Raw genomic sequence first — 23,366 nt, forward strand, 5'->3', positions numbered from 1 at the left:
TAGGTAGGGAATGCATTGAGTTTCCTGGCAGTTTAGTAAACAGGGAATATGTTTGCGTTTCCTGGCAGGCCAGTGGGTAGGGAACATTTCCAACTTTTTCTGGCTGTCTACTGGGTAGGAAATATATCTGTTTTTCCTTGATAGCCTTCAGAAGGAGTTTCCTCCAACTTTCCTGACAGTCCAATGAAGAAAGAAATGTGTCCAAGTTTTCTACTAGTATGTTCCATGCTGGTGTCAGAAGCCCTGGGCATTTCCTTTTTTTGTAGATTTAGGATTTGAGTTCAACTTTAGACCATCTACAATCGGTTAGTCTGAATCTGTCTGGATATAAATGTAAATATTTTTGGTGCCATCTCATGCGACTGGCCACATACCATGATCAGATTGAAATTGTGCGTGTTCACTTACCAACTGTCAAACAGCATGGATGAATTAAGATCCTGGGGAGAAAATCTCCTCCTGTTGATAGTTTTAGTGAAAAATGTCAGCGTGAGTACAAAATGGGAAATCCTGTTTTCTACTTGTGCCATCCTTTCCACTAAAATTATGAACAGAAAATATTTTACCCTCAAGGTGAAATTTCATTTAATTAGCATTGGCACATTTACACAGTATAGATATTCAAAACTCAAAATTATGTAGATAAATAATAGGGAAAAAGGAGAATGAGAAGTGACATGGTCCAGGTATTTAAATTATTGAAGGTTCTGAATAACATAGATGTAACCAAGTTATTTAACTTGGACAGTGATTGCAGTACTAGAGTGAATATAAAATGGATAAGCCTCAAGCAAGGCTAGAGATTATAAGGAATTCTGCATTTTCACTTGATTAGCTTCAGAGGTCAGGGAGAAGTTCTGTCGAGTTCCCTTCTTTAAAATGTGCCAGTGGTTATTTGCCTCATACAGGAGACTGATTGAGTCGGGGCAATCTATAAAGATCCAAACTGTGTACAGTGTAGTGAAACGAGTGAGATTGATAAAATAAGTGACTTTTCCTCATTCTATATTTTTATTTTGTTAAACTCCATAACTCCTCCTAATTCATATTGGCATGAAAATAATTGGTAACTGTGGCTTAAAGGTATTGCAAAAAATAGAGGGAAAATATAATGCTGCTCAGATTAATTCTGCACAAACTTTCAACTGGTATTGAGCACTGTTAGCTGTCAGTCAACCTCAATTATTCACGCAGCAAATAATAAAATTATGTATATCATGTAGTGCAGTTATAATGCAGCATATTATAGACATAGAAATATAGAAACATAGAAGATAGGAGCAGGAGTAGGCCAGTTGGCCCCTCGAGCCTGCTCCGCCATTTAATGAGATCATGGCTGATCATCCAAATTCAGTACCCTGTCCCTGCCTTCTCCCCATATCCCTTGATCCCTTTAGCCTTAAGAAATATATCTAACTCCTTCTTGAATATATTTAATGAATTGGCCTCAACTGCCTTTTGTGGTAGAGAATTCCACAGGTTCACCACTCTCTGGGTGAAGAAATTCCTCCTCATCTCTGTCCTAAATGGCTTACCCCTTATCTTTAGACTGTGACCCCTGGTTCTGGACTCCCCCGCCATCAGGAACATCCTTCCTGCATCTAGCCTGTTTAGTCCTGTTAGAATTTTATAAGTTTCAATGAGATCCCCTCTCATTCTTCTAAACTCCAGCGAGTATAAGCCCAATCGACCCAATCTCTCCTCATACGTCATTCCTGCCATCCCGGGTATCAGTCTGGTGAATCTTCGCTGCACTCCCTCCATGGCAAGAACATCCTTCCTCAGACCACTTGAAATTATGATTTAATAGAGGTGCTTGTGAGGTGCACATTGGTGCACAGTCTTGTAGCGTTAAGGAGTGATAAAGTTGGGAGGGAGTGTGATGGGAGGAGAGTCCCGTAAGTTTTCCTATGTTACCAGTTCCTGGTCGCAGATGGGAATGCCTCAAGTGGAGGCCATATGAAATCCTCTCTCAGAAACAGGAAGAGAACAGGAGAAGGCAATCTACTGCACTGTTCTCAAATGTCTCCTAGCTCCTGATTCTCAACAAAAATCTTGGGACCAAACATCTGCCTACACTTTCAGCCAAGGAATGATACATGCCAGTTCATAGGGAGTGGCAGTTTATGGATTTGTGAGAAATTAAACATAAACAAATGAGAATGAAGCAAGGCGACCTAAAAAAAACCCGTGAACATGAAAGGTAAGGGCTCCGATATTAATGCAAAGGTGGTTTCCGAGCCGGGGAGGGGGCAGTGGTGGGGGGAGGGGGAATTGCGCACGCAAAACCCAGAAGTAAAGTTGACGGGTCAGATTCTCTGATTTCAACTTGATTGAATCATTAAATCTTTCCTTCCAGGTTTCACGTCTCCAAACTGCGCAGCAGATGCACACATACATGACGTGATCTGAAGTCCAATATTGAAAGGGCCAATGCAGAAATGGAACTTGGAGGAGCCAGGAGGTGTTTAGGATGGATTCACAAAGACCAATAGCAGCACCCATTTTCAATGATGCTCCCTTGAATTAATGCTGGGTGCAGTCAGGAGCAGGAGGGACAGACTTTTCACCATCAATGGGAGGAAGAAACCTGCTGCTGTCACCAAGAAGGCGTGGTTGGAGGTGGCTGAGGAAGTGAGCAGCAGGAGCGTTGTGCCCTGGTCTTGGATGCAGTGCAGGAAGTGGTTTAATGACCTTAACCAGGACAGGAAAAGTGTTTCACCTACATCCTGTGGTGTAAACACCCTTCTTACTCTGTCTTGCCAAGCGAACTCCATCACATCGTTCCTCACACCCACTTAAGTTTCAGCAGCACCAATCCTTCACTTTCTATGCACTTCTTCACTTCCCTAGTTATCCATCCACCACTTATGAAATGTGATGCATCTGTCTGATAATCACCCTCACCGAATGCACTGCATCCACCGGGTGAATACATGAACTTCATTCACTCACTGCTCTGTTCTTTGACTCCTTATAGAAGGAGAGAGTGCAAAACACAAGGGTAGGGAAGAGGACTGGAGGTGGGCTGCCACAAATTGTGAAGCGGACAGATGCAGAGGAGGAAGCCATGGAGTAAAGTGGCACATCTGCGACCCTCTCAATCGGAAATGGAGAGACTGGGAACTTGCAGATGGCTGATGACACAATTAATAATATCTCTGACACACACATGCTGACTTTATTTCATCAATGACTGAACTATGAGAAGACAGAGTACGATGATTGTCAAGATTGTTACTTTACCACTACTAATTCATATCCCTTTCTTTTGTCTTCCAGGGCTTCAGATGTAGAGCAAGAGTTTCTGGAGATGCATGAGGATGATTCCTCGGAGGATCTCATTCCTTCTGAGGGTGCTCCATCACAGGATGGACAACCTTGCACCAGTGCAAATACTCGCACTTCGGTGGGTCCTGTTAGAGAGTTAGTTGGGTTTTCACCTGGTGATTCACAATTCACAAGTGAGCACAAGCAGACATTGATGGCAGGAACAGCTGTGGCGAGTCCGTGTCACGGGACACAATCCTCTCCAAGCTCTGCTCAGCTGGACACAGATGCTGAACTCAGGGGGCCATCATTGAGAAGAAGAGTGATAGAGGTGCAGGAGCAACTTTGTGAGGCACTGACATACGTGACACATACATTCTCCACAATAGCGGAGAGGACGGAGGAGTCCAACTCGATTGCTAGTGGATTGGTGGCACAGGTAATTGCGAGAATGTCTTCCACAGAGAGAGTGGCCATGTCCATGAAGCTTCAAGCACGGCTCTCAAATGAGTCCATGCAAACCATGTCCGTGCAGACTTTGGGTGCCAACATTTCTACAGCCCTAAGCAGGATGACAGATACCTTATCCGTGGCCTTACAACACATCATTGATCTTCACCAGCAGAGTGGTAGGAGTAACGTGGTGCTGGCTCAGGAGAGGGATGATGGTGAAAGGGGACATGGAAGTGGGAACTCCATTCAAAGCGCTCCCACTTCTCACTCATTGCGCCCCCCCCCGCCCCCCCAGCCAATACCCGACATGCACCCTTGTCGCCCGATGGCAGAGTCTGCCCCTGCACAGTTGCAGGTGGATCAGTCTTTGGCGGGGCCCTCAAGGGTTCTAAAACCCAAAGGTCATAGGCCAAAAGCATCTCAACAGTCAGGGCAGGGATATGAACAACGTGAATCTACCTCAGCTGAAGCCGCATGGGATGCACCACATAGAAGCAGTATGAAGTAAGTTAAAGCAATTGTAATTCACCAAGAGATGTACATGGGTGCGTGCCAAAATGTTATGTTGTTAAATTTCCTTTTTTTTAAATGCCACATAAAATTTATTGATCAGAACCACTTCCACGTATTGCCCATTATTGCATCCCGAGTGCCAACTCGGCCTTTCACTTGCTTCATGGTGAATGTCAATACATGACAGGATCCATTGGGTGAATGTGCAATGGGTGTATGCGTGTTTGAAAGACTGTTTTGTGTAAAGGTGGGGGTTGGGGGGCAATTGGTGGTACATTTCATTTGTTATTTTTTCCAGTTGGAATAATTAACTGAACCTTCGAGCTATTAGCACATCCCTGGAATCCCGGGCAGCAAAGTACATGGCTGGTCTGACAATGGGTGCCCATCTTCATATTGCTCCTCCTCCTCTTCAATGTTCTTCTCATCAGAAGATGCCTGATGAGTGCCTTGGCCATCCTCCACCTGTAATCCTCTCCGCTGTGCAATGTGGTGCAAAATGCAGGATGGCAGTATGATTCTGGATATCATTGCTGGCGAGTACTGAAGGGTGCCTCCAGACTTCTCCAGGCGCCTGAAGCGCAACTTCAACATTTCGACGACTTGCTCTATGACACAACTGCCAGTCATGTGGCTCTCATTGTCGCGCTCCTGCGCCACTTTGGTGGGGTTTCTCACAGGTGAGATGAGCCAAGTTTGAAGGGGGTATCCCTTGCCTCCTACGAGCCAGCCCTTAAGTTTGCTTCCTGGAACAAAAAGGTCTGGAATGTTGGACTGCCGCATTATGACAGCTCCCAGGGAATCTGGTGGACAACTGCATGAAGCTCTTCTTGTTGCTGCACACCAGCTGCGCATTGATGGAATGGAATCCCTTGCAGCTGATGATAACTCCTGGTTGATCTGGTGGTTCTCAGATTGCCATGTGTGTGCACCCTGTACCTGTGAAAATCCAGCCAGAGAGGCCAATGTGAGTGCCTGCTCAATCTGGCTATTGTTATCACAGGGGAAGTTGGCATAAGTCAATGCCCTGGAAAACAATCCATCCGTGACCTACCATGTACATTTATGGGCAGCCTGCTCAGCCACGCTTGAGATGTCTCTGCTGGTGCACTGGAAGGTGTTGAATCCATAAATCTTAAGGTATGGTGTTCTTCAGTAACTAGACGGAGGCTGCAGATTAACAATCAACAGGTGTTTACTGGAGGAGGGTAGTCTAAAGACTAAGGCCTAGAAATTCAGTTGCGTTCGCCAGCCGTTAACGCCATAAGAGGGGTAGATTTCCAGCGCTAGGCACTTAGCGCCCGGGCGCAGGGCGATCTGCGCCTACGCCCAACTTCAGTTGACATTTAGCGCCGGCGCAAAGTGTTTGCACCCGCTCAGCTGCGCGCACAGCTTATGACGTCATTTCATCGTGCAACGCTGTTTGTGCGCCCCAAACCGGAAATTCAGTTGCGCCCGCCCAATGTGGGCATGGCGCTGTTAAGAACTGTGAAGTGGAACGCAGCAGAGGCCCTACGTCGGGGAGCGCTAATTAAAGGGCACTTAGACTGAACTATAAAGGCCAGCCATTTTGCTGCAATGACTTTAGTGCTTTGGATTTCTGGACAGAGACCAAGGAACAGACCTTACTGATTTGGGACAACATAGGAGAGGTATTTTTGGCTTCTGGCCAGAGCTTTGACATTTGACTCATTGTGATTTCACTGTTTGCAAGTTTATTATGGGGGCTGCATGGGGTTCCAACCCTCAGTTCCAGCATTATGTGCGAAGGGCTCGCAGACGCTGTGTGAGAGGGCCAGCCATGCCTAGACGCAGAGGGGCCATCAGGCGTCGGCAACGTAGGCCTTACCCACTCAGGGAATACCGGTAGCAGGTGTCCTATCTCACCATGACTGCCGCGCATTGTGTTAATTGGCTGCGCTTCAGAAGGGAGGTGGTTGCAGAGATCTGCCAGCTGCTTCACAGAAATCTGCGTCCACAGCTGATGTGCAGGACGTCTCTGTCGGTGGAAGTGAAGGTCACGGTGGCTCTGAACTTTTATGCAAGCGGCTCCTTCCAAGCCGCTGCTGGGGACATTGCGAACATCTCCCAGTTCGCCGTGCATCGCTGCATCCGGCAGGTCACCGATGCCCTTTTCGCAAGGAGACACCAATTCATCTCCTTCCCCATGACCCTAGAGAGGCAGGAGCAGCGTGCAGTCGGATTTGCCAGGATCGCCGACTTCCCCATGGTGCAGGGCGCCATTGACTGCACGCATGTGGCTATGCGGGCACCTATCGACAATGCCGAGGATTACCGCAACTGGAAGGGCTACCATTCCCTCAATGTACAGCTGGTGTGTGACCACAGGCAGCGCATCCTAGCTGTCAATGCCCGCTTTCCAGGAAGCAGCCACGATGCATTTATCCTGCGCCAGACTACTGTGGCTGACATGTTCGAGGCACAGCCTCCACCAAGGGGATGGCTTATTGGGGAGAAGGGCTACCCTTTGTGTACATGGCTCATGACCCCGCTCCGCGCGCCCAGGACCCCTGCGGAGGAGGCATACAACGAAAGCCATCAAGCCACAAGGAACATCATAGAGCAAACGATTGGCGTCCTCAAGCAACGGTTCCGCTGCCTGGATCGTTCCGGCGGATCTCTACAGTATTCGCCGGATAGAGTCTCCCAGTTCATCATCGTTTGCTGCATGCTGCACAACCTGGCTATCCGCAGGACTCAGGCACTGCCACCTCGCGTTGGACCACCACCTCAGGAGGACGAGCAGGAGGACCATGAGGAGGAGGAGGAGGAGGAGGAGTACCAGCCCAGGAGGGAACCACAAGGTCCAAGGGCCGTCCGCCAGCGGCTTATTGAATGACACTTCTAGGCCGCCACAACAGAGACACCCCCATGAAAACAAAAAATGCCTTGATCCTCGGCCTTAACAAAATAATGCCCCCCACAACACAAGCCCCCCAATATAAAAGAAACCGCTCTCACCACACTCTAATGGGTGTGCCGAGAGGGCGAGTCCTTAGACAGGCTTCTCCGGCCCCTGGCCGACCCGCTGCTCCGCCTCAACCTGGGCCCTGCGGGTGTGGCGAGGCTGGGGGAAGGCTCATGAGGGCCACAAAGCGTGTCGGCAGATGCCCTTGGGGGTCGGCCTAGATGAGGCCTGGCCCGGGAGGGGCCAGCTGCTGACTGCTGCAGCTGTGGCTGGGCAGCATCAGTCTTAGCAGCAGCTCGTCGCACCTTGGCTGGGGGAGTGGCAGTGTCGGCAGCACCATTGGGGGCAAGCTGGCTGATGGCAGGTGTGCGCTGCTCGCCAGAGACACTGGCACTCGGCCGGGCTGGCAGTGTAGCAAGCGCAGCAATCTGGGGGAGGCCAGACCGCTGTGCTGCAGCAGGGCGGCGGGTGCCATGGCGATGCCTCCGTGCCACAGCGAGTGTGGCAGAAGTGAGTGCCCGAACTGCCCTGGTATGTGCCCGCATCAGCTCTGCCAGTGTGTGGACGGCACCACTCATCTCGCGAGTCGCGTCCTGCGCTGCCGCCAGTTGCTGCACACCCGCGTCCTGCGCTGCCGCGAGTTGCTGCACACCCCTGTCGTGCACTGCGGCCAGTTGCTGGACACCCCTGTCGTGCGCTGCCGTGAGTTGTTCGAACCCCCTGGCCTGTGATTCCCCGAAAGCCACCACACTCTGAGCCAGGGACTCAATGGCGTGAGGCATCTGTTCGACCACCCCCATGAACTCTTGGTGGCGCCGCTCAGACACCGCCGACATCTCATCGAGGACGCGCACCTCCTGGGCGAGGACCGTGTCCGGACTGGAGGGCGGACTCTCCCTCCGGGGAGAAGGCCGCCGAGCTGGCCGACCCTTCCCGCGTGCGTCGACCCCACTTGGGCCAGGTTCTGCCCTCCCCTCCAACACCTCCCCCCTCTGGGCAGAAGGACGGCGTGCTGCCGGAGCCTTCCCGCGTGCGTCCACCCTACTGGGACCAGCTTCGGCCCTCCCCTCCAACACCTCCCCCTGGCTCTCCTGCAGGCTAGACGTCTCCCCTCCATTGCCATCCCCTGGCGCGGAGGAGGGTTCCCCCGATGTGCCGCCTTCCTCCTGGTCCTCGACGTCCTCCTCCTCCAAGGGCCTGGCTCTCTGCGCTTCAGGGACCACCTCCTCCTCACCAGCTGAAAGCAGGAAGGCACAAGAGTAGCTTTAGAGTGAGGACAGGCCGTCAGCGAGGGAGGCCTGAGTGGTGCATTATGCGCATTTGTCGGTCAGTGGGAAAGGATGTAGATCTGAAGCGCGAGGGCAACGAGAGAGGTGCAACCGGTCATGTCCTTACCAGTGGGTACCAGTACAGGGTCCGCCTCACCGATCGCGACAGGGCCAGTCACCCGGCCACGCATGAGTCGTGCCACGCTCTCCTCCAGATCAGTGAGCGCCTGGTACTCGGGACGGCCTCCACCAGTGACAGCCTGGCTCCTTACATTGCTCGCCAGCTTGGCCTGCAAGAGAAAGGACGGCCTCTAAGTACAGTGTGGTGCCCTGTCGCTGTGTGCACTGCCTCCCATGGTGGAATAGCTTGGCCAGTGTGGTGCCCTGTTGCTGGGTGCACTGCCACCCATGGTCGAATAGCTTGGCCAGTGTGTTAAGTGCAGAAAGTGCTATTGATGAACATGCAAGTGCCATTGCTGCGGGAGGAGGGCTGCACATTAGGCCTTTGAGGTCCCTTTGCCCATAATGTGAGGTGCACATGCAAGGATGAGGGGGACACTGGAAAGGGTACTTACCTTCACCATCCGAGTGAGGTCGTTGAACTTCTTGCGGCATTGGTCCGCACTCCTGGGGACATCACATGTGGATGACACCCTGCGGGCGATTTTGCCCCAGGCTCTCCTGTACTGGCTCCTGGGAGCCTTCCTGCCACTGTCCGGGCACAGGATCTCTCTTCTCTTCTCCACACCATGAATGAGCACACTCAGAGCATGCTCTGAGAAGCGCTGCGCTCGCTCACGGGCCCTCTCCATTGCTCCAGGCGCTATTTTGGCACACCAGTAGTGCTGAGGCCTAGCTGCAGGGCTCCAGTATGCAGGGCGTGGCAGCAGTCAAAGTTGACCCTTCCCCCTTTAAGAGCTGGCCGGCGTCAGGGTGTCTGCTGTCAATCAAAACATGACCGCACCTGCGCTGCGCCCGGCTTCGGCGTTATTAGGCCGCATCGCCGGCTTAGCGCCGGAACACAGCATTTCAACGCCAGTTTCAGCGCTCGGCCAAACCTAGGGCCAACTCTACTGAATTTTGGCGATGTGGCCTACACTTTCCGGCGGGCGCTAACTTTAGCGAGCGCCCGACTTTAGCGCCCCAAAAGTGTCCAGACTGAATTTCTAGGCCGTTCTCTCTTAAAGGTACATACACTAAAATTCCTCCCCTTTTAGATTAACAGTACCCATAACATTCAAATAACAGTTAACACTTTAACATCCACATTAAACTGAAATAGTCCATTTATAGATTCAGTCTTTCGGGCGGCTTCCTGATCCTTTCTGGATAGCGCCTTTCCTGAGTGTCTTGTTCTTGGTGCGGAGGCGATTCTGGCCCCCTTTCGTCGGTTAGTTCATCAGTTTCCGCTGCTACTGTTTCTGGGGTAGATGCTACCGGTATGTCGGGTTCATCCCCAGGTACGCGAGACATGGGGTTGACTCGTTCCTGTGACGCTAGGATCTGGTCGACGTGGCGTCTCACAATGTTCTCCCCGACATCCACTGTGTACATTAGTGGCCCCTGCCGTGAGCATATCGTTCCGGGTTGCCATTTCTCTGTTCGGTAGTCGCAGGCCAAGACTGGTTGTCCGACATTGAAGCTCCTTGTCGGCTTCTCATTGATGTGCTGGAATTGCTTATCCTCAACATTCCTTCGCACATTTGGTCTGAGCAAATCCAGACGAGATCTCAACCTTCGGTTAAAGAACATCATGGCCGGGGTCTGGTTGGTAACTGCATGTGTCACATTTCTGTAGGCTAACAGGAAATTGTCCACCTTATGCTGTAGTGGAATGTCATCATCGCACATGGCCCTTATTGCCTTTTTAAAGGTTTGTACGAACCTCTCAGCCAATCCATTTGTGGCTGGATGATACAGGGCGGATGTGTAATGCCTTACCCCATTCCTTCTCATAAATTTCCGAAAATCTTCAGACACAAACTGTGGTCCATTATCAGAGCAAATCTGCTCTGGCAAGCCGTTCCTGGCAAATATGGTCCGTAGGACTGCAATCGTTTTCTCTGTAGTGGTGGAGGACATTTTGATCACCTCAGGCCATTTCGAGTGCGCATCCACTGCTATTAAGAACATTGAGTCCATGAATGGACCAGCAAAATCAATATGCACCCGTTGCCATGGAGAGGAGGGCCACTCCCATGGGTGTAGAGGGGCATGTGGTGGTGCATTTTGGACCTTCTGGCATCCTGAGCAGCTCTTTGTTAGGTCCTCGATTTGTTGATTGATCCCCGGCCACCACACATAAGCCCTAGCAAGGCTTTTCATTTTCACCCCTCCCAGATGGCCTTCGTGAAGCTCATTGAGCACTCTCTCCCTTAACTTGGGTGGAATTACCACTCGGGATCCACACATCACTGTCCCCTGGCATACTGACAGCTGTTCTCTTCTGGATGAGAATGCTGGCAACAGTGAGTCGCCATGTGTTGGCCATCCCTTCACCGTCAAATCATATACCCGAGACAGTGTCGGATCATTTTGGGTCTCCTTCTCTATATCCGCGTTAGTTACTGGCAAGCGTTCAATTATCGACGAATAAAATATTTCGATAGGGTCCACTGCTGGTGCTTCCTCCACAGTAGGCAGTGGCAGGCGTGATAGCCCATCAGCGTTTCCATGCTGTTTCGTGCCCTTATACTCTATTTCATATTGGTTCGCCCCTAGAAAAAGGGACCATCTTTGTAGCCGTTGTGCAGTCATCACCGGAACGCCCTTCTTTGGATTAAAGATGGAGACAAGTGGTTGGTGGTCAGTCAGCAAGGTGAACTTCTGCCCATGCAGATAGTGGTTGAATTTTTTTACTCCCCATACTAGGCTGAGGGCCTCCCTGTCAATCTGGGCATAGTTGCGCTCGGCTGAGGTTAGCGACCGAGACGCAAAGGCTACTGGCCTCTCCAACCCGTCTGGGAATTTGTGCGACAGCACCGCTCCAATACCATAGGGTGATGCATCACACGCCAACCGAATTGGTAGTGCTGGGTTGAAATGGGCCAACACCTCTTTTGATGTGGCCAATTCTTTGCACTTCTGGAAAGCTCGTTTACATTCGTCATTCCATTTCCATGGTACCCCCGTTTGCAGTAGGGTGTTCAGTGGGTGTAATACTGTAGACAAATTTGGTAAGAACTTATGGTAGTAGTTCACCAGCCCGAGGAACGACCTCAGTTGTGACACATTTTCCGGTGCTGGAGCCTTGACTACTGCCTCAATCTTTTCAGGGGACTTATGTAACCCCTCTTCATCAATAACGTGGCCACAATACGAGATCTGCTTCTGGAAAACCTCGCACTTGTGGCGATTAGCTCATAGCCCATATTCCTTTAATCTAGTGAGCACCTTCTCCAGGTTGGCGAGGTGACCACTGTCATTTTCGACCGTGACCAGGATGTCATCCAAATAACACTGGGTCCCTGGAATCCCTTGCAGGACTTGATCCATTGCCCTTTGCCAAATAGCCGGAGCCGATGCTACTCCGAACACCAGCCGGTTGTATTGGTAGAGACCTTTATGAGTGTTGATCGTGAGGTATTGTTTCGAGGCTTCTTCTACCTCCATTTGCAGGTACGCCTGGGCCAGATCAATCTTAGTGAAGCGTTTACCTCCAGATAGCGAGGCGAAAATATCTTCAATCCGTGGAAGCGGATATTGTACCTTGTGAAGGACTGGGTTCACTGTCACCTTAAAATCCCCACAAATGCGGACCTTCTTTGGTTCCCCAGGCGTATTACTCAACGACCTCTTCATTACAGGAACAATGGGTGTAGCCCACTCGCTCCAGTCCACTTTGGACAGTACTCCTGAACGTTCCAAACCTTCCAGGTCTGCTTCGACGGCTGGTCGGATCGCATAAGGCACCGGTCTGGCCTTAAAAACTTTGGGCTTGCATTTTCCTCTATTTGAATCATCGCTGTTATGCCTTTTCGTGTTCCGAGCCCCTCCTGGAACACTTCTTGTGCGTCAGTTAGCATTTTTGACAGTCGGCCAGGTGTGACGTCGTCATCCTTTTTGGCCTCAACCTTCAGTGCCTGTATGGAATGCCAATCTAATTGTATCTTCCGGATCCATTCACGTCCTAGTAGTGGTGGTCCTCCATCTGGCAATACATATAGGTCCATTTTTGGTATTTCCTGGCCTTTGTATATCACGTTCACCCTTATTTTTCCTTTGGGGTAGACTTTTTGCCCCGTGTACTTCTTCAAGACAATCTCTGTAGCTTTCAAGGGTATATGTGAGAATAGCCGCTTGTAGTCCCTTCGGTTTATGACTGTGAGGGCTGATCCTGTGTCCAATTCCATTTTCACTTGGACTCCGTCTATCTTGAACATGACCCAGATAGTTTGGTGATCCTCCATTTTGATTACATTATGTAGTTTCAGACAACCCAGCTCCTTGCTTCCGGAGTCTGTATCACTTTTCTGTTCGTCTGAACTACTGTCCATCACCTTATGTACCTTTTTGTACTTCTCCTGTGGAGATTTCTTGCTGCTGGTTTTCTTCCCTGACGTGTAGACTCTTGCTATGTGTCCTGCTTTTCCACACTGTCTGCACACTTGGTCTTTGAACCAACAATCCTTCTGGTCGTGTGTTGTTCTGCCGCAGCAATAACACTTCCCTGCTCCATATGACATTTCATTGGTGCCATATTCTTGCGGTCTCCGTTGTATCTCTGCAGCGCCCCGTGCGGCTGCTTCGTGTGATACTGCCATGCTGAAAGCCTTGTCCAACGTAAGATCCTTTTCTGATAGAAGCCGTTTCTGGGTTCCTTCACTTTGAAGCCCACACACAAACTTGTCCCTTAACGTATCTGCTAGTCCCATTCCAAACTGGCAGTGTTTTGATAGCTTGCGCAGTTCCGTTAAATACTCAGCATTACTTTCATCTTTCTGCTGGTTCCTTTTGTGGAACTTAAATCTTTCTGCTATCAGCAGCGGTGTGGGGTTTAATTGGTCCTGTAGGATTTTCACTATGCTTTCGAAATCCTTATCCACTGGCTTCTCTGGGGTTATTAGGTTTCGCAGTAAGCCATATGTTTTTGCACCCATGGAATTCAACAAAACCAGTGCTTTCCTGGCATCTGTCACTTCATTCGCCTTGCAGTACACCTCAATGCGTTCCACATATGTCGCCCAATCTTCGACTTCATTGTCGAATGCAGTGACACTGCCACTCTTCGGCATCCCTGGGTGTGGTTAGGCTTTCTAGAATGGCGTCTCCCGCGCTCTCCCTTCTTCTCCGCTGGCTCAAAATGGCGTCTCCCGCGCTTTCCTTCCTTCCTGCGCTCGCCCTTCTTCTCCGCTGCGGCTTGAAAAATGGCGTCTCCCGCGCTCTCCCTTCTTCTCCGCGGCTCAAATGGCGTCTCCCGCGCTACCTTTCTTTCCCCACGGATGCTGCTCAGCCCTTGAGCCCTGGCTGCGCTCTGCGCGTTCTCCTGTGCGCCTCTCTCATTGCCGCCGCTCGGTCCTGAACCCCGGCTGTGCTTTACCCTCTCTCTCTTTTTTTTTTCCGTCGACGCCGCTCGGTCTTCAACCCCCGGCTGCGCCCTGTGCGCTCTACCTTCTCTCTTACCCCGTCGATGCTGCTCGGCCTTTTCTGTGCCGTCGGTCGGCTCCAGCCGCCGCTGTCCGGGAAGGGTCTGCGCTGTACCTGTTGCCAGTCTGTTGGTGGATCGTCGTGGCTGGAGAACCAAGCCCAGCTCTCAACAGCCTCCCCATGCGATGTTCACTCTCTGCCGGATGACTGGGCGGTTGCTCATGGTCGACGCCCGTGCTTCTGGCCTCGACTTTCTTCCACCGTCCTCCTGGAGCGAATCCTTGGAAGGAAATGCAGAGTTGCAGGTAGATTCGAATCGACCTCGTCGCCACTGTTGAATCCGTAAATCTTAAGGTATGGTGTTCTTCAATAACTAGACGGAGGCTGCAGATTAACAATCAACAGGTGTTTACTGGAGGAGGGTAGTCTAAAGACTAACAGTACAGATGCCTGCTCAAGGCTCATATACAGGTGTGGTCACTGCCGGTACTACTGTATACAGGAGCTGTAAAAGTAGTTCTCTCTTAAAGGTACATACACTACAGAAGGAACCAGATGCAAAGAAATTGGTGACTTTTACAGTGGCTGGCAAAGCGTGGCCACCAGGTCCAGCAGGGAAAAGCTCTTCTTCTAGGTGGCTAGTTATGCCTGCGACCATCTGCCATGTCAATCTGAGACTGTGAAAGCACTGCTCTTCAGATAGATCAAGGAAGCTGAGCCTCTCAGATGGGTAGTGCCTCTTGCAACCTCGGCCCTGCTGTTGCTTTCTCCTCTGCTATTCTCCTCTCTCTTGTGCACCTCTCACCCATGTGCTTCTTTCCTGTGCACCATTACCTTGAGCACCTCTCTTCTGTGCACCTGCTGATACCAATACCGCACCTGCCGCTGGCGTGAATGGTGATTGTCTTCCTCTTCTGATGTCCTCCTGAAAACATCCATGGCGCACCCCATTTTGCTAATGTCCATTTTAAAGGCTCCAAACCACCTGTTCCTCCTGGGGTAACTACCAAAAAAAGTAGTGAAAAAAATTGAACTGGTTTTTAACATTCAAGGTTACCAGTAGCTGGAACATGTAGAAAGTGTTTGAAAATGTGGGGGATAATATACTTTGGCCTAGAAATTCCCTACCTTAATGCCATGTGTTTGCGTCGGATTTCTTCAAAAAATGACGGCCGCCTCTATTCTGCCCGCTTCCGACAGGGGACATGGTGGCCGTCATTTTGGTGAGGGGCATAGCATTGGCCGTTACCAGTGCTGGCCTCTCAAATTCAAATGAGCAGATCGTGATGTCAATCGGTGTGCAACGCCTGATTTGATGCCACATCTGCTATAACACCCTCTTCTAACTACGCACAGAAGAACGTGTGTGTAGCAGCCCTGCAGAGACGCTGTATGCGCTTCTTAAGGGGACACACACATCTTTCAGGTAAGTTTGGATTTCAGCTTTTGGACTGTTTCTTTACATTTTATTGAAATATCTTGGTGCAATACATTTAAAAAGTTGTTAAAGTATGCAGCGAGTGCTGCTGGATGCTTGCAAGGATTTGGATGATAAAGGAAGGCCTCTGAAAAGACAGAAAATGCTGGAAAAACTCAGCAGGTCAGGCAGCATCTGTGGAGAGAGAAACAGAGTTAACGCTTCAAGTCGAGATGCTACCTGACCTGCAGAGTATTTCCAGCAATTTCTGCTTTTATTTCAGATTTCCAGCATCCGCAGTATTGTGCATCTGAGAAGACCACTTGCTCACAGTCCTGAGGGGCACATGGAGATGAAGCAGAGGTAGCAAAGGAGACAAGCAGCTCGCAGAGAGAAGAGGAGGAAGCAGAAGAGGAAGATACAGAAGAGGAAGACGCAGAAGAGAAAGAAGGAGAAGAGGAGGATGTGGAAAGTAGGATGCAACCCAGGCAGCCCCTTTCTGGCCGGGATATCCGGGATGGAATCATCCACCTACGGTACCAGTGAACACAACCCCAATTCCCCTTTCAAATTTTGTCCCACACCTTACCTTCAACTACTTACAGGTTAGTTGCGGATTGATTTCTACTGGCTGTTGCTGCATTTGTAGAAGTGTTCTGTGGTTTCTAGAGTTCTTTAAAGTTGCTAAAAAGGGAGTGATGTGGCACATGCTGAAGGACTTTGTCCTGACTTCAAGGATTCTGCACAGACTACTTAGACTACTTGCTCCAAGACATGGTAGGCAATCCCCTTTGGCCTACAGTAGGACAGGGACAATGAAACAATGAAAGAGATAACACAGAGCAGAGCAAGTTGCTGGAAGAGGGAGGAGGAGGAGGGGGAGAAAGGCTCTCAGCCATATCCACCCAGGATGTTCAGGGAGCGATACTCCTACCTGAACCTCAATGAGGAACAGTGTGTCAGATGTCTGTGCTTCACTAAGGACATCCTCACTGAAATCTGCCACCTGCTGCAGCCACAACTGCAGCCTCAGAGTCGGGCGAGGACCACATGGCCAGTGGCTGTGAAGGTGACTGTGTCGGGCTCCTTTCAGACTGTAGCAGGAAATATTTGCAACATCTCCCAGTTTGCCGTCCACTGTTGCATTGGGGAGGTAACTGAGGTTCTGTATTCCAAGAGAGCTGAATATATTTCATTCTCTCCAGCCAGGGAGCAGCAGGCGGAGTGAGCATGCAGCCTCACGAGGATTGCAGTCTTCCTCATGGTGCAGGGTGCCATTAACTGCATGCACATCACTTTGCGGGTGCTGCATGTCAACTCTAAGATGTACCGCAACTGAAAGGGGTTCCACTCCGTCAATGTCCAGCTGGTGTGCAACTGTACTCAGCGCATCATGCAAGTGAATGCCAGTATCCTGGCAGCAGTCATGGTGCCTTCATTCTGCGGCAGTCTGCTGTGCCAACCGCATTTGAGCGACCACGACAAACCAGAGGGTGACTACTGACCGACAAGGGCTTTCCATTAACAACATAGCTCATGACCCCTGGTGAGCAACACATGCACATATGGGTAGCATGCATACAATGAAAGCCATGCTGCCACACAAAATATCATAGAGAAATGTCACAGAGCCAGCATTTGTTGCCCATCCCTATTTGCCCTTGAGAAGACGGTGGTGAGCCGCCTTCTTGAACCACTGCAGTCCGTGTGTTACTCCCACAGTGCTGTTATGTAGGGAGTTCCTGGATTTTGACCCAGCGACGATGAAGGAATGGCGATATATTTCCAAGTCAGGATGGTATGTAACTTGGAGGGGAACTTGCAGGTGGTGGTGTTCCCATGTGCCTGCTGCCCTTGTCCTTCCAAATGGTAGAGGTCGCGGGTTTGGGAGGTGCTGCCGAAGAAGCCTTAGCAAGTTGCTGCAGTGCATTTTGTAGATGGTATACACTGCAGACATGGTGCGCCAGTGGTGGAGGGAGTGAATGTTTAAGGTGGTGGATGGGGTGCCAATCAAGCAGGCTGCTTTGTCCTGGATGGTGTCGAGCTTCTTGAGTGCTGTTGGAGCTGCACTCATCCAGGCAAGTGGAGAGTATTCCATCACACTCCTGACTTGTGCCTTGGTGGATGGTGGAAAGGCTTTGTGGAGTCAGGAGGTGAGACACTCGCCACAGAATACCCAGCCTCTGACCTGCCCTTGTAGCCACAGTATTTATGCGGCTTGTCCTATTAAGTTTCTGGTCAATGGTGACCCCCAGGATGTTGATCGAGGGGGACTCGATGATGGTGATGCTGTTGAATATCAAGGGGAGATGGTTAGACTTTCTCTTGTTGGAGATGGTCATTGCCTGCCACTTGTGTGGCACAAATGTTACTTGCCACTTATCAGCCCAAGCCTAAATGTTTTCCAAGTCTTACTGCATGTGGGCACAGACTACTTAATTGACTGAGGAGTTGCGAATGGAACTGGACATTGTGCAGTCATCAGCGAACATCCCTACTTCTGACCTTATGATGGAGGGAAGGTCATTGATGAAGTACGTTGGGCCTAGGACACTGCCCTGATGAACTCTGGCAGCGATGCTCTGGGGCTGAGATGATTGGCCTCCAACAATCACAACTGAATGGTCTCCTTCTGTGCCATAACCTTCTACAATTCTATGAACCATCTTTCTTTGTGCTAGGTATGATGCTAGCCAGTGGAGTATTTTCCCTTTAATTCCGATTGACTTCAGTTTTACTGGGGCTCCTTGATGCCACACTCAGTCAAAGGCAGCCTTGATGTCAAGGGCAGTCACCCTCCCATCACCTCTGGAATTCAGCTCTTTTGTCCATGTTTGGATCTGTAAGGCTGTAATGAGATCTGGAGCTGTGTGGTCCTGGCGGAACTCAAACTGAGCATTGGTGAGCAGTTTATTGGTGAGTAAGTGCTGCTTGATAGCACTGTTGGCAACACCTTCCATCACTTTGTGGATGATTGAGAGTAGACTGATGGGGTGGTAATTTTGAACTCACGTGTTGGGCTCCACCATCATTGAGGATGGGGATGTTCATGGAGCATCCTCCTCCCATTAGTGGTTTAATTGTCTACCACCATTCACGACAGGATGTGGCAGGACTGCAGAGCTTTGATCTGATTAGTTGGTTGTAGGATCGCTTAGCTCTGTCTATAGCATGCTGCTTCCGCTGTTTAGCATGCATGTAGTCCTGTGTTGTAGCTTCCCCAGGTTGGCCACTCATTTTTAGGTACACCTGGTGCTGCTCCTGGCAGACTCTTCTACACTCTCTTCATTGAACCAGGGTTGGACTCCTGGCTTGATGGTAATGGTAGAGAGAGGGATATGCTAGGCCATGAGGTTACAGATTGTGGTGGAATACAATTCTGCTGCTGCTGATTGCCCACAGCACCTCATGGATGCCCAGTTTTGAGCTGCTAGATCTGTTCTGAATCTATCCCCTTTAGCACGGTGATAGTGCCACACAATACGATGGAGGGTGTCCTCAGTGTGAAGACAGGACTTCGTCTCCACAAGGACTGTGTGGTGGTCACTGCTATTAATACTGTCATGGACAGATGCATCTGTGACAGGTAGATTGGTGAGGATGAGGTCAAGTAAATTTGTCCCTCGTGTTGGTTCTGACCTTGACCACGCTTGTGAGGTCATTGAACTTCTTTCGGCACTGCATCCAGCTTCTCGGGGCTTGACTCCTGGCATTGGCCTCCAAGGCTATCTGCTCCCACTGCCTTCGCAGAGCTTGTCTGGAGGGACTCCTGGCCCCCCTGTGGATAGAGGACCTCTCTCCTCCTCGCCACCTCCTCCACCAAGGCCTCCATTGCAGCGTCAGAGGACCTTGGAGCATGCTCTCTCCCCTGTTACACCATAAATCATTCGTCTTCCTGCTCAGACTCTCTTCCACATACAGTTCCAGCACCTGCTCCAGCCAGAATGCACCTCCCCTTTAAGAGGTGCAGGCTGGCTTTAAGTACTGCAGGCTATCTGCAATTGTTGCTAGCCTCACACAATCTTGGGCCCCCTGCTGAGGCAGCAGCCAGTCAACAGCATGTTTAGCACTGGCAGCAATCATGCAAATTAACAGGCAGCACAAAGTTGGTGAGCTGCCTGCATCGGAAGCAACGGGCGTGGTTTAATCGCGCATCGTGATCCCTGCGCCCATTTTCGGGGACTATCAATTGTATAATACATAATATTCATTAACCTATAATCCCTAATAACATAACTGTTGTGTATTTTGAATGTGTATTAGAATTGTCCCACATGGGATACTGTAGTGGTGATTTGCAATGCACTATGGGAAATGTAGTGCATTGAGTGAAGAAGCACATTGTAAATATAATGGCCGTTAACTAAACTCTCCACCCCGGAGTCCTTCTTAATTGTTATATAGGTAAGGGTATAAAACCCCTTGAGACATAACAAAACTGGCGACGAGGACGACGGACTTGCGCATCACTTTGTACTGGAATCGGCGATGTTTAAAGTAAAAAGTTCCTGTCTTTTCTTAATGGCGCGCCCGCAGGTTAGTGCTGATGCAATCGCCTCATAAAGATGGCGGTTCGTGTGTTACACAAATAAGAAGGGGGAGAGTAACGATACAGTGAAACGAAGTGGAGGAAAAGGACATGAAAAATAAAATAAAAAAGTGGAGGAAAAGGACTGTAAAAAAAAAGAAAACAAAATGGCTATGCTAACCGGAGCGTTTGGACCATTTGATGAAACGGCGGAGCAATGGAGTGCTTATACAGAGCGTTTCGGATTTTTCGTGACTGCAAATGGCATTAAAGATGACATGAAAATGGAGACGATCCTCAGTGTGATCGGAGCCAAAACATTTGGCTTGTTACGGAGTTTGATGCACCCGGATAAGCCCGGCGCTAAGACATATGATCAGATTGTGGAAGTTTTGGAAACACATTTTGCACCCAAGCCGCTGCTGATTGCCGAGAGGTTCAGGTTTCACAAATGAAACCAAGGGGAGGGTGAGTCCATAGCTGAATATGTTGCAGTTCTAAAGAAGCTAACTGAGCATTGTGAGTTTGGTGAAACTCTAAATGATACTGTCCGTGATAGGTTTGTGTGTGGATTAAGATGTGAAGCAACACAGAAGCGCTTGCTCACGACTGACAAACTGATGCTTAAATCAGCAGTGGAGCTTGCTGTGTCTATGGAGTTAGCAGCTAAAGATGCACAGCTGTTGGGGGCTGCAACAAGAGTGCACAGGGTAGCAGCTACACTGGATAAGCATGCAAAGGGCGCCAGAGAGTGTTACAGATGTGGAAGGTCAGGTCATCAGCCATCTGACTGCTGGTGTAAAGACCTGACCTGTCGGAAATGTGAAAAGAAAGGACACATTGAACGTGTGTGTAAAGGGCAAAGCAAACAATCCTACACAGAGACACACAAAAACAAACAAGGAAACACATCCAACTGGCATTCTAAAAAGAAAAACCTACACATGGTGAAACAAGAACAGGAAGACAGTAACACAGACTCTGATGGGGAGCTGAATCTCCATGTGTTAATGGTGAATGGAGGCTCATCAGGCTATGGAGTCACTCCACTACTAGAGGGAATACCGGTCAAAATGGAGCTGGATATGGGGGCCGCTGTCTCCTTGATTTCAGAGAAGCTATTCAAAGAAAAACTGAACCACCTATCACTGACGCCGGCCAAGCTCATCTTAAAGACCTACACTGGGGAAACAGTCCCAATGCTGGGTAAGAGGGAGGTCAAGGTGGAGCTTAATGGACAAACCGTGATGCTGCCAGTTTATGTGGTCAAGGGTGACTATCCATCCCTGATGGGCAGGCCATAGTTGGAGAAAATTCATCTGGATTGGAAAAAAGTGAATGCGGTGTCAGTCGAAGAGGCGGGGCTAGCGGCAGTGTTGACAAAGCATGCGTCTGTCTTTGACGGGGAATTGGGAAGTATGAAGGGGATTACGGCCAAACTCAAGGTGAAGACTGACAGCCAGCCACGATTCCTGAAGGCCAGGAACATTCCCTACGCCCTCAGACCAAAGGTGGAGGCTGACCTGGAGCGTCTGGTCAAGATAGGGGTCCTGGTGCCGGTTTCGCACAGCGAGTGGGCCACACCCGTGGCACCAGTGATGAAGAGTGACGGCGTGGTTTGCTTATGTGGAGATTTCAAAGTAACAGTGAATCCTGTGCTCTCAGCTGAACAGTACCCCCTCCCCATCATTGAAGATCTTTTCGCGGGTCTAGCAGGTGGTCAGAAGTTTAGCAAGATTGATCTATGCCAAGCCTACTTGCAGATGCATGTAGAAGAGGACTTACAGAAGTACCTCATCATCACCACCCACAAGGGCCTCTACAGGTACTGCCGCCTACCCTTTGGTATAACGTCAGCACCAGCAGTGTTTCAGCGGGCTATGGACCAGATCTTAAGCGGCATTCCAGGGGTACAATGTTATCTCGACGATATCCTTGTCACAGGAAAGGACGACAACGAGCATCTGCAGAACCTGATGAAGACACTGGGAAGACTTGAAGAATATGGCTTACGCGTTCGCAAGGACAAATGCGAATTTTTCAAGCCACCAGTGGAGTACCTAGGCCATATCATCAATGCGGACGGCCTACACACAGCACCATCGAAAGTGAAAGCCATTGCGGACGCTCCTGCATCTACAAATGTCAGCCAGCTGCGGTCATTCTTAGGTCTCCTGAACTATTACGGAAAGTTTATTCCACAGCTGGCATCAATGTTGAAGCCATTACATGAGTTGCTGTGTCAGGGCAAGGCCTGGGCGTGGACGAAGGAGTGCGAAGCTGCATTCAAGAAAGCCAAAGCAGCTTTGACTGACCCCAGAGTGTTGACGCACTTTGACCCATCGTTGCAGATTCAGCTGGCCTGTGACGCGTCGCCTTATGGCGTCGGCGCGGTCGTGTCCCACATCTTTCCCTCAGGCGAAGAGAAGCCGATTGCATTCGCATCAAGGTCCCTGACCAAGGTGGAGGTGAAATACCCGCAGATCGAAAAAGAGGCTTTGGGCATCATCTATGGAATCAAAAAGTTCCATCACTACTTGTTCGGAAGGAAATTCACCTTGCTGACGGATCATCGTCCTCTGACATCGATCTTTAGTCCACACACAGGAATACCCTCCCTGGCAGCGTGCAGGATGCAGCGCTGGGTGCTGATGTTAAGCGCTCACAATTACAACATCAAATACCGGAGGTCAGCAGCACATGGCAATGCGGACGGATTGTCAAGACTTCCGCTGCCTGTGCCCTCTGAAGGCTGTGAGCAGAAGATTTTCTACTTTGACATGGTGAGCAATGCCCCTGTCACGGCCCGGCAGGTCAAGAAAGAGACCAGAGTGGACCCTACGCTATCCAAGGTGCTGGATCGGGTGATGCGAGGAGATGGATCACGGGTGTCAGATGCACCAACTGAGCTCCTACCTTACCTGTCAAGAGGGAAGGAGTTGTCTGTCACGTCAGGATGCCTCCTTTGGGGCATGCGAGTGAACATACCACCAAAGCTGCGGAAACATGTCCTCAACGAGCTGCACTCAGGACATTGTGGTATTGTCCGGATGAAGGAGCTGGCACAAAGCTACTTCTGGTGGCCCGGTCTGGATCATGAAATTGAAGTTGATGCAAAATCATGCCCATCATGCGAGACAACCAGGGATATGCCAAGAGCAGCGCCACTGCATCCATGGGAATGGCCGGCGACACCGTGGCAACGGATCCATCTGGACTTCGCGGGACCAGTGGAAGGAGCGATGTTCCTGGTCGCGGTGGACTCCCATTCCAAATGGCCGGAGGTTGCCGTAATGTCCACTACCACTACGGAGAAAACCATCGAGACTCTGAGAGAGATGTTCGGGCGATTTGGTCTGCCGGAGCAGATTGTAACCGACAATGGAACACAGTTCACATCCC

At 50.2% G+C, this 23,366-nt stretch overlaps 1 protein-coding gene across 1 annotated transcript; it reads left to right on the top strand.

Annotated features, from left to right (window-relative positions):
* Positions 1-3,046: 3,046 nt before the first annotated feature.
* Positions 3,047-4,231, top strand: LOC147111806 (uncharacterized). Its single transcript, XM_085998298.1, has 2 exons — positions 3,047-3,162; positions 3,316-4,231. The coding sequence occupies exons 1-2, from the start codon at positions 3,134-3,136 to the stop codon at positions 4,229-4,231; spliced, it is 945 nt and encodes a 314-aa protein (XP_085854424.1). The 5' UTR covers positions 3,047-3,133.
* Positions 4,232-23,366: the final 19,135 nt, after the last annotated feature.

Source organism: Somniosus microcephalus, chromosome 10 (genome assembly GCF_052327205.1).
Source record: "Somniosus microcephalus isolate GS21.2 chromosome 10, FLI_Smic_1.0, whole genome shotgun sequence".
NCBI lineage: Eukaryota > Metazoa > Chordata > Chondrichthyes > Squaliformes > Somniosidae > Somniosus > Somniosus microcephalus.